The following is a 12303-nucleotide window of genomic DNA, read 5'->3' on the forward strand; positions in this document are numbered from 1 at the left end:
TGATTCTATTCATTTCTTTTCCACCCTCATGCATGTAGTTCTGTATAGTCAAAGAAATATGATCAACATCTGTAGGTAAAAAAAAAAAAGATATTCCTTCCAAGAAGGTAGCTGAATGTACATGTATAAATATATCAGAAGTACAGTGGTGCCTCGCAAGACGAAATTAATTCGTTCTGCGAGTTTTTCCGTCTAGCGAATTTTTCGTCTTGAGAAGCACGAAATCCCATAGGAATGCATTGAAAATCAATTATGCGTTCCTATGGTCAAAAAAAGTCCAAACAAAGCCAAAGTTGGTACAAAAAGAGTTTATTAACTTCTCTTTAAAGTCACACATACTGTAAAGAGCATTTCAAAAATTGAAGGAACAATAAATTAAGTTTCTAAACATGACAGAAAAACATTTAAAAATCAACAAAGTGTACAGTACGTTTTCTAAGACTCTGGGGGACCACTCGAAGAAGGTTCCTCTTCCACTCTTTGCTTCTTGCTGAAGAACCTGTCCATGGTCTGCTGCTTCATCCGCCTTTTCAGCACCTCCCTGAAAGGTGACATGACCCTCGTATCAAAAGTGTTCACAACGTCATGTGCCAGGTCCTTGTCAGGGTGGTGCCGCTGTGCAAAAGCCTGCACATCTTTCCACTTCAGGCAAATGTCCCTCAGTTCTTTGGAGGACAGCCGTTCCTCAGTTGCTTCCTCCTCTTCCAGCAAGGCCTGCTCCTGCGCAGCCTCTGCCTGCTGTTCGACCAGCTCCTGGGTGGTCAGCTCGTGGTCGTGCTCCTCCACCAGCTCACAGACGTCCTCCTCTGTGACCTCTAGGCCCATGGTCTTCCCCAAGGCAACAATGTCCTGCACCACTGTTGACTCTGGTGCATCAGAGTCACTTGGTGCCACACAGTCCGGCCACAGGCTGCGCCAAGCGCAATTCAAATTTCTCTGGCTGATCCCGTTCCAGGCCGTGGTGATCATCTTCAAGCAGGTGACGATGTCGAAGTGGTCCTTCCAGAATTCCCGCAGGGTGATGGTGGTGCAATCAGTCACCTCGAAGCATCGCCTGAAAAGCTCCTTGGTGTAGAGTTTTTTGAAATTGGCGATGACCTGCTGATCCATCGGCTGGAGCTGTGGCGTGGTGTTAGGCGGCAGGAACATGATGTTGATGAAGCTGAACTCCTCCAACAAGTCCACCTCAAGGCCTTTAGGATGAGCAGGGGCATTGTCCATCAGAAACAAAGCCTTCAGCGGCAGGTCATTGTCCAGCAGGTACTGTTTGACAGCAGGGCCGAAAGCAAGATTGACCCAGTCCACAAACAGCACACGTGTGACCCAAGCCTTACTGTTGGATCGCCACATGACACTCAGCTGCTCCTTGTCGATCTTGTGTCTCTTGAAGGCCTGTGGGTTCTCCGAGTGGTACACCAGCAGGGGCTTGATCTTCAGGTCGCCGCTTGCGTTGGCACAGAAGAGCAGGGTCAGACGGTCCTTCATGGGCTTGTGGCCAGGCAACTTGGCCTCCTCCTGTGTGATGAAAGTCCTTTTGGGCATCCTCTTCCAAAACAGCCCGGTCTCATAGCAGTTGAAGACCTGCTGTGGAACGTAGCCCTCCGTCTTCACAACCTCCAGGAACTCCGCTGCAAACTCTTCAGCCGCAGGAACATCAGAACTGGCAGCCTCTCCATGCCTGACCACGCTGTGGGTTCCAGATCTTGTCTTGAACCAGTCAAACCAACCTCTGCTTGCCTTGAAGACTTCTGGCTCGCCTGAGGTTCCTGGCTGTTCCCAGACGAGGTCTGCATGCAAGGCCTTGGCCTTCTCACAAATGACGGCCTCAGTCACTGTGTCCCCTGCACGCTGCTTCTAACCAGATGAGCAGCAACTTCTCCACCTCCCCCAGAACAGCTGGGCGGTTCTTCACGATCCTGGTGACTCCCTTGGCTGCATCAGTTGCCAGGATCTTCTCCCTCATCTTCAGGATGGTCCCAATGGTCGATGGATTCCTCCCGTACTCCCTGGCGAGGTCTGTCACACGCATTCCACCGTCGTGCTTCCGGATGATCTCCTCCTTCATTTCCAGCATCACCTTCTCCTCCTTCCTCTCGCCGGCCTCTGCAGCAGCAGTCTTCTTGGGTCCCATGGCAGCACAGCTCCTACCTTCGCAACCCCCCCCCCAAAAAATATCAGTGCTTCACATCCAAAAAATTCAAAAGCACCCAGCCACCCACCACACAGAAATTCAAACCCAGAACCAAGTCCCAACCAACCCCAACCCAAAATCCAACCCCCCCCCCCAAAAAAAAAGTTTTAAAAGTTTAACTTACCAAATGGATGCAAAAGAAGTTTTGGAAAAGCTTCAAAAATCAGCAAAGTCTTCAAAATCCTCAAATGCCTGCAAAAGAAGTTTTGGAAAAGCTTCAGAAATCACCAAAGTCTTCAAAAACCTTAACTGTTCCCCCAGCCACCCACCCACCACACAGAAATGGCAAACCCCTCCCCAACTGTTGCAAACCCCTCCCCAACTGTTCCCCCAGCCCCTCCCCAACTGTTGCAAACCCCTCCCCAACTGTTCCCGCAGGCACCCACCACACAGAAATTCAAACCCAGAATTTTTTTTTAAAAAAAACACAACATGGCCCAATGGTCACAGAAAATCAGAAAAATTCAAAAAAAACCCCCCACAAGTTCCCAGATTCTTGCAAACCCCTCTCCAACTGTTCCCCCAGCCACCCACCACACAGAAATTCAAACCCAGAATTTTTTTTTTTAAACAACATGGCCCAATGGTCACAGAAAATCAGAAAAATTCAAAAAAAAAACCCCACAAGCTCCCAGATTCTTGCAAACCCCTCCCCAACTGTTCCCCCAGCCACCCACCACACAGAAATTCAAACCCAGAATTTTTTTTTAAAAAAACAACAACATAGCCCAATGGTCACAGAAAATCAGAAAAATTAAAAAAAAAAAACCCCACAAGCTCCCGGATTCTTGCAAACCCCTCCCCAACTGTTCCCCCAGGCACCCACCACACAGAAATTCAAACTCATAATTTTTTTTTAAAAAAACAACATGGCTCGATGGTCACAGAAAATCAGAAAAATTAAAAAAAAAAAACCACAAGCTCCCAGATTCTTGCAAACCCCTCCCTAACTGTTCCCCCAGCCACCCACCACACAGAAATTCAAACCCATAATTTTTTTTTTAAAAAAAACCAACATGGCCCAATGGTCACAGAAAATCAGAAAAATTCAAAAATAAAACCCCCACAAGCTCCCAGATTCTTGCAACCCCCTCCCCAACTGTTCCCCCAGGCACCCACCACACAGAAATTCAAACCCAGACTATTTTTTAAAAAAAAAACAACATGGCCCAATGGTCACAGAAAATCAGAAAAATTCAAAAAAAAAAAACCCCCACAAGCTCCCAGATTCTTGCAAACCCCTCCCCAACTGTTCCCCCAGCCACCCACCACACAGAAATTCAAACCCAGAATTTTTTTTAAAACAACAACATAGCCCAATGGTCACAGAAAATCAGAAAAATTAAAAAAAACCCCACAAGCTCCCAGATTCTTCCAAACCCCTCCCCAACTGTTCCCCCAGCCACCCACCACACAGAAATTCAAACCCAGAATTTTTTTTAAAAAAACAGCAGACTGGCCCAATGGTCACAAAAAATCAGAAAAATGCAGAAAAAAACCACACAAGCTCCCAGATTCTTGCAACCCCCCCCCCCAACACCAAGTCCTTGAATTCCAAACACCCCAACCCAAAATCCGAAAACCCCAAAAAAAGTTTTAAAAGTTTTGGAAAAGCTTCAAAAATCAGCAAAGTCCTCAAAAACCTGAAAAAAGGCCACCAAACCGCGTGCTATCAGTTGCTCCTCGAAGTCAAGTCGCAACTGCACCTCTTCAAGCAATGCACCCTTGGTTTTAACGGTTTTAAGACAAAGGAAACAAAGTTGCTAGACATTTTCGTCTTGCGAATCAAGCCCATAGGGAAATTCGTCTTACGAAGCACCTCGAAAAACGGAAAACTCTTTCGTCTAGCGAGTTTTTCGTCTTGCGAGGCATTCGTCTTGCGGGGCACCACTGTACACTTACAAAACAGAACAGTTAGAACTTTAATATTTTTCTATATAAAACAATACTATATTGCATGTGTAACCTTTTGTTTGCAGGCTGGATTTGCTACCATTTTATGCACGGCTGGTTGGCACATTACATCCTTGTATGTCTGATGTAGCAGAGGATCTCTGTTCCATGCTAAAAGGTGACTTCAGATTCCATGTAAGTTTCTATTTGTTTTGCATCTCACAGATTCATTTAGGAAATGTTTTAAAATACAACAGTGTGAAAAGTTAAAAGTAATAATGCTGACAGTGTCATAATGGAATATGATGATGCTGTTTTTATCGAGTAAGACTCAGTTTGTGAGAGTAAGTTTTCAAGGTATTACTCAATAAACTGATGTCTGACCAGCAATATGTATATTTGTGAACAGACATATAATAGTTGTACCTAACAAGAGAATGGGTTTTGTTATAGATGTTAATCTTCAGAATATCCTAAGATCGGATGTCTTTTGTTACCTTCATCTAGTTCACCAGCTACGGCCTCAGCACTGTAGCCCATGCATTGGTAACCTTAAGGCTAGGTTACTGTAATGCTCTTTATGTGGAGCGGCTGCCTTTGGGTCTGGTTTAGAAGCTCCAGCTGGTATAGAATGCTTCAGCCAGATTTCTAATGGGAGCTTTGAGAACATGCAACACAGTTCTTAAAACAGCTGCACTGGCTGCCAGTCTGCTACCAAGCCCAATTCAAAGTTCCTACATTGATTTACAAATCCCTGAACAACTTTGATCTAGGATACCCCAGGGACCACTTGAACCCATATACAAGCAACTCTCCCTTTGAGCGGGGGTTGCGTTCCAGGTCATCGCATGCCTGTTCTGCCCCCTTCCGGGGCTGAAAGTGACACACATGGTGGTGGTCGTGTGTCAATTGGACACATGCAAAATGATCACCGCCTGTATAGCAGCTTGATCACTGAGATAATCTGCAGCAGCTTCTTTGGTCATTCCCCAAGTTGGTGAGGCTTGTTTGACAACAACAAGAAATTGAGTCTTTAGTGTCATCGGGCCAGTCTTTGGAATACTCAGCCTATAGAAACTCAGCAAGCGCCTTTTGTGCCAGCTATTAAACTCTTGCTGAAAACTTTTCTGCCAGGCTGAAGCATCCCCCACAATAGTCTGTTGATAAAATTGTAGAGTTGGAATGGACTGTGAGAGCCATCTAGTCCAACCCCCTGCAAATGCAGGAATCCTTTGTCCAATGTGGGGCTGGAACCCACAACCCTGTGTTTAAGAGTCTCATGCTTTACTGACTGAGATGTTGATTTGAGCTGCTTTTAATTTATTTTTGCTTTTAATTTGTTTTTAACTTATTGCTATTTTATTATTTGGTTTCTTTTATTTGTTGTAAATCACTGTGATATATATTTATGATACAGTGATATATGTGTATATATTAGATATAGATATATGTGAGATTTCCATGAGGCAGTGTTTTTTACCTGTGGTCTGGAAACCTCCAGAGGTTCTCAGGAGCTCAGTGAAAATGCTACAGAGTTCTATGATGCGTGCACTGTATGCAGAAAATGCAGCCTATCTGCTAGTTTGAATCTGGAAGTTTAAAATAGAAAAACCAGTTGCCTTTACAGCAGTTCATGTAACTGCAGTCCTCCGCTTCCAGCGAAGAGCTTCATTGGACCACGTCAACAAAGGAGATATGCAGCAGTTGCATTTCTAATCTGAAATATTCTCACGTATCCTCTCATGTGATACCCCAAAAGTATGACACCTCAAACTGGTACTAAAAAAAGAGAGATTTTGTTGAACAATGAATTCTTAGAAAACTCCAAGGATGATATATTTGAACAATTTAATAACATAAAAGTGTTGATGAATACAGAATGCTAAATCAAATCAATAAATGCCTCTGCTCTTGCGTGGTTTTGTAATTGTGCATTTTTGTATATCATAAAGCAGTCATTCTTCAAAAATTCCCCCACCCCAAATAAATAGGTATGTAATAAAAATATAATTTGGCCAGAGAGAGTCATCTTTAATTTTTAGTGATTCACCTGGCCACTTCACTATAAGTTAAGAACTAACTTAAGAAATTAAAAGTCTTGAGGATGTTATTACCAATATGAGTACCAATATGATGATAACTCTACTGATTAAATCTTCAGGCCAATCTTATAAAGATATTTGTCGCATTAACTTTTAGTACTAATGTGACTATTGGCTGGGACTCGGAGTACCAGGACCATCTCCTGGTGGTGCTTATTACTTCTTTAAACAGCAAACTCCTGTGCCATATCTCAATCTGCTTTTGAAAGTCCACTTGATTTCTACTTAGCATAGAGAGCTACTGCTAATGAAGCACAAGCCCAGTACTCCTGGGACATGTGAAACTCGATGTATACTTCTTTGGATTCTGGCCATTGTGTTTCATTTTTTAAAAAAATAATATTTATTCAAATTTTAAAGATTACAAAAAGAAAATTAGAAAAAACAAAAAAAGCTCCATATTGAGCTTTTTCAGAGCCTTTGCTTCCATTGGTGACAACCACCTTAGAGTTTTGTTTTCAAGCAAATCCTTATATCTTATCCAGACATTAAACAGTGCTTTTCTGACAATATGGTTTTTAAACGCTTTGTGTGCTTTGGCCTTTTCATACCACAAATATGCATGCCAACCAAATACATTATTAAACCCTTCCAAATCCAATACATCAGTGTTTTCAAGAAGTAGCCATTCCTTCAGCCAACAAAATGCGGCTGACTCATAGTAAAGCTTAAGGTCTGGCAGGGCAAATCCACCTCTTTCTTTAGCATCAGTTAGTATTTTAAATTTAATTCGGGGCTTCTTGCCCTGTGAGACAAATCTAGAAATATCTTTCTGCCACTTCTTGAAACATTCCATTTTGTCCAAAATTTGCGATGTTTTAAACAAAAACAACATCCTTGGCAATACATTCATTTTTATCGCAGCAATTCGGCCTAGCAATGATAACTTCAAATTTGTCCATATTTCTAAATCTCTTTTCACTTCCGTCCAACATTTTTCATAATTATCTTTAAATAAGTTCACATGCTTAGCAGTCATATTAACCCCTAGGTATTTCAAAACTGCTTTGGTGTTGATCTTCACTTGTAATTTTTCTAAAATGTTAATTATATTCCTTGTATTATCTGACAAGTGTCTCCCCGGGAGAAAGCCTGCTTGATCTTTATGGATTTCTTCTACCAGTACCTTTTTTAGCCTTTTAGCCATAATATCAGCAAAAATTTTGTAATCCACATTGAGCAATGATATAGGGCGGTAGTTCTTAAGCTGTGTCTTCTCAGACTCTGTTTTTGGTATAAGTGTAATATATGCTTCCTTCCACGACTCTGGTGCCTTTTTCCCTTCCAGTATTTCATTGCAAACATCCTTTAAGGGCTGTACTAGCCATTCTTTCAAAGATCTATAGTATCTTGAGGTCAAACCATCCGGCCCTGGGGATTTGCCCAATTGCATGTTCTGAATGGCTCCTTCTACCTCCTGGTCTGTTATTTTATAATTCAACATTAGCTTATTTTCTTGAGAGATTCTTTATAATCCATTTGTTTTCAAAAATCGGTCAATGTCCATTTCTTTCTGGGTCTCCTGTGTATATAGATATTTAAAATACCTCTGAAAGCACTTCCTAATCTCCACTGGGTTCTATATATTCTTTCCCTCCACTTCCAAATTGGTAATAGTATTAAGCTTTTGTCTTTTTTTCATTTGCCAAGCCAGCAGTTTCCCACATTTATTTGCCGATTCAAATGTCTTTTGTCTCATCTGTTTGATCTTCCATTCTATTTCCTGATTCATCAACTTCGTATATTGTACTTGATATAACTTTATCTCTTTCAGGATCTCCTGTGATTTTGGTTTTGCTCTCAGTCTCTTTTCTCCTTCCTTTATTTTCTCTAAAATTTTATCCTTTTTTTCATTTTGAGTTCTCTTCTTAATTGCATTCTGTTGTATCAAAAACCCTCTCATAATTGCTTTACTTGCGTCCAAAATTACTCTTTTTTCAACAGTATTATTCAAATTTATCTCAGAATAGTCTCTAAAGTTTTTTTGGGCCTTTTAAACAAAGTGTCATTCATCCTCCATCTAAAGGAACCAATTGGTGTTAGTTTCATTTCCATCTTCACCGCATTGTGGTCGGAGCAGGTTTTAGGACAAATTCCTACTTTTCTAATCTTCGGGGCCAGCCCCCTAGTTACCCAGATTTGGTCAATTCTTGTCCATGTCATTTTGGCCTCAGAGAAGAAAGTTCCTTCTCTTCCCATGGGGTTCTTAGTTCTCCAAATGTCAACTAAGTCCATATTGTCAGTCATGTCAAAAAATGTCTTTGGTAGTTTACCGTCTTTTGTAACTACCTGTCTCTGTGCCTTGTCCATATTAGTAGACACTACTCCATTCATGTCTCCCATCAAAATCATATTATAGTCCAAATAGTCCATCAGAATCTCGTGTAGCCTCTTGAAAAATTCTGATTTCCCTTCATTTGGTGCATAAATACCTAGTATCAAAAATTTCTCTCCTTGTGATTGAATTTCAATTGCAACAAATCTTCCTTGATCATCTTGCAGCTTGCGGGGCAGCAGCTGAAGAAGGAGCAAAAAGGGTTTTCTTGTGTGTGTTTCTGATCCATCTTTTAGATTTAGGGGAGCTAGTCTCAAATGTTTGTTGGGGGAGACCTAGGTTTTTTGGGGGGGCAGTTTTGTCCTGTCTGCACGCTTCTTATGATGGAGGACTGCTGTAGCCAGCCCCAATGACACGTTCTCAAGATGGAGAGTGAGGGAACAGCTGCAGTCGCCTGCGGTTCCTGCACAATGTTTGCCATCTTGCCAAAGGTTGCAGGCAGCTTTACCTGCAGCAATTGCATGTTGATTGCCCTCTTAAAAGACAAAGTCCAGCAACTGGAGGAACGTGTAGCTAGGCTCCAAAGAATTAGAGAGCTGGAGCTCTTCTTGGAAGCAACAGAGCACACCGTCTCCACCAAGGAGGAGACAGGGGACTCCCCTGAGAAGGAGGCTAGTTCACCAACACAGGAGCCAGATATATGGAGAAACGTGACTCAAAGAAGTAGGAGGCCCAGGGTTCGCTCTGATTGTTTAGAAATACACAATCGCTTTGAGGTCTTCTCCCCTAGCATGGAAGACGAAGAGCAGACTCCATTTGATGATCTCTCCCTCATTACAGTTGATCAGGTATATGAAGAAGAGCAGCAAAGTCAGTCCTCAGGGAATGTGCAGGCGACCTTGGAACGGACAGCTCACGGAAGAACCCCGACCAAACCTAAGAGGAGGCGTGTAGTGGTGATAGGGGATTCTCTACTGAGGGGAACAGAAGCAGTGATCTGTGGGCCTGACAAGATGTCTCGGGAAGTGTGCTGTCTCCCCGGGGCTAAGATCCAAGATGTAACTGAATGACTGCAAGGAATCATAAAACCCACTGACAAATACCCCTTCCTCTTGGTTCATGTGGGAACCAATGACACTGCAAGCAAGAGCCTCCAGAAGATCAAAAGAGACTACGAGGCTCTGGGCAGGAAATTGAAGCAATTAAATGCACAAATTGTCATCTCATCTGTCCTCCCAGTTGAAAGACGTGGCCCAGGGAGAGAGGGAAAAATAGTGGAAGTGAACAGCTGGCTTCGCAAATGGTGTAAACAGGAACGGTTTGGATTCTTAGATCACGGACTGCAGTTTCTTGAAGATGGACTTCTGTTTTTTTTTTTATAAGAATTTTTATTAAATTTTCACATTTTGTAAAGACAAACATACACACATATAGACAAAGACAACACATATGAAGTTTCATAACCTTACTTTCCTAACCCCAGTTCTTGACCTCCCCCCACCCCCCCTTCATACATCCTAATTCAATTAAATTAACTCAGCAAATTCATATCTCTCATCCTTTACATATTATTATTGTATATATATATTTTTTAAAAACCTTTTACTTGGCCAGATTTTACTTATCCAATTTTCTTATAAATATTAAAACCTTTTCTAAGGTCGACTCGAGTTCCTTCCATGAATTTCCCTTTTATCTTAAAAATAGATCATAATAATCAAACACAAAAGTCATAAACATTTTTTTAAAAAATTCTTTTCCTTCCCCCCCCCCAGCCCCGGTTTCTGTCCCTTCCCAATGTCCCCATGTCCACAAAAACATGTGTATACCTGTGAAGTGATCCAAGATTTAGAACCTCAAAGCCAAAGTGAGAGCATTTGGGTCAAAATTAAAGGAGTGAAGAATAACAGGGACCTCATTGTGGGAGTTTACTATAGATCTCCAAGCCAAACGGAGGACATAGATGATGCCTTCCTGGAACAGATGGCCAAGCATGCAAAAGGAAGGGAGATAGTAGTAATGGGGGACTTCAATTACCCGGATATTTGCTGGATGTCAAACTCAGCCAAGAGCATAAGGTCAAACAGATTCCTCACTGGCCTTGCAGACAACTTCATTGTCCAGAAAGTGGGAGAAGCAACAAGAGGAACAGCCATTTTAGATCTGGTCCTAACCAATGTTGATGACCTGGTTAGTGGGGTAGAAGTGGAAGGATCATTAGGCGCGAGTGATCATGCTCTTCTGAAGTTTACTATACAGCGGAAAGGAGCAGCCAAGCATACTAGGACTCAACTTCTTGACTTCATAAAACTTCATAAAACTTAGGGAAGTGCTGGGTGAGATCCCATGGACAGTAATACTAAAAGGAAAGGGAGTTCGTGATGGCTGGGAGTTTGTTAAGAGGGAGATAGTAAAAGCACAACTTCAGGCAATACCAATGAGACGGAAACATGGAAGGTGCCTAAAGAAGTCAGGGTGGCTATCTAAAGAACTTTTAACTGAGTTAAGATTTAAAAAGGATGTGTACAAAAAATGGAAAAGGGGGGAAACCACCAAAGAGGAATTCAAACAAATAGCCTGCACGTGTAGACACAAAGTCAGAAAAGTTAAAGCACAGAATGAACTCAGGCTTGCTAGAGAGGTTAAAAGCAACAGAAAAGGCTTTGATGGGTATGTTCACAGCAAAAGGAACAAAGAAACAGTGGGGTCACTCAGAGGAGAAGATGGTGAAATGCAAACAGGGGACACAGAAAGGGCTGAACTCCTCAATGCCTTCTTTGCCTCAGTCTTCTCCGATAAAGAAAACAATGCCCGACCTGAAGAATTTGGAGCAAATGATTCAGCAGAGGAAACACAGCCCAGAATAACTAAGGAGATGGTACAAGAATACTTGGCTATTCAAGTCTCCAGGGCCAGATGAACTGCATCCAAGAATATTAAAAGAACTGGCAGATGTGATCTCAGAACCACTAGCAGTCATCTTTGAGAATTCCTGGAGAATAGGCGAAGTCCCGGCAGACTGGAGGAGGGCAAATGTTGTCCCTATTTTCAAAAAGGGGAAAAGAGAGGACCCAAATAATTACCGCCCAGTCAGTCTGACATCAATACCAGGGAAGATTCTGGAGCAGATCATTAAGCAAACAGTCTGTGAGCACCTAGAAAGGAATGCTGTGATCACCAATAGTCAGCATGGATTTCTGAAAAATAAGTGATGTCAGAGTAACCTGATCTCATTTTTTGACAGAATTACAAGCCTGGTAGATGAAGGGAACGCAGTGGATGTAGCCTACCTTGATTTCAGCAAGGCATTTGACAAGGTGCCCCATGATATTCTTGTAAAGAAGCTGGTAAAATGCGGTCTTGACTATGCTACCACTCAGTGGATTTGTAACTGGCTGACTGACCGAACCCAAAGGGTGCTCATCAATGGTTCCTCTTCATCCTGGAGAAGAGTGACTAGTGGGGTGCCACCGGGTTCTGTCTTGGGCCCGGTCTTATTCAACATCTTTATCAACGACTTGGATGATGGACTCAAGGGCATCCTGATCAAATTTGCAGATGACACCAAACTGGGAAGGGTGGCTAACACCCCAGAGGACAGGATCACACTTCAAAACGACCTTGACAGATTAGAGAACTGGGCCAAAACAAACAAGAGGAATTTTTACAGGGAGAAATGTAAAGTATTGCACTTGGGCAAAAAAAAATGAGAGGCACAAATACAAGATGGGTGACACCTGGCTTGAGAGCAGTACATGTGAAAAGGATCTAGGAGTCTTGGTTGACCACAAACTTGACATGAGCCAACAGTGTGACATGGCAGCTAAAAAAGCCAATGCAAT

General features: G+C 42.4%; 1 protein-coding gene and 1 long non-coding RNA gene across 7 annotated transcripts in view; both read left to right on the top strand.

Moving 5' to 3' along the window:
* Positions 1–12303, top strand: part of UPF2 (UPF2 regulator of nonsense mediated mRNA decay) — a gene marked incomplete at its 3' end in the record, with an annotated part of 70045 nt that overhangs the window by 27180 nt on the left and 30562 nt on the right. For all 6 annotated transcript variants that reach the window (XM_079993295.1, XM_079993296.1, XM_079993297.1 and 3 more), the window contains one exon: positions 4171–4279. In XM_079993295.1, coding sequence (XP_079849421.1) covers positions 4171–4279 — 109 coding nt within the window. The remainder of the gene's footprint in view (positions 1–4170; positions 4280–12303) is intronic.
* LOC307225473 lies at positions 143–3483 on the top strand. The gene is made up of 2 exons (XR_013843027.1): positions 143–379; positions 3234–3483. It is a non-coding gene; the product is annotated as an uncharacterized lncRNA (long non-coding RNA).

Source organism: Podarcis cretensis, assembly GCF_951804945.1.
Source record: "Podarcis cretensis genome assembly, chromosome: 10".
Classification (NCBI taxonomy): Eukaryota; Metazoa; Chordata; class Lepidosauria; order Squamata; family Lacertidae; genus Podarcis; species Podarcis cretensis.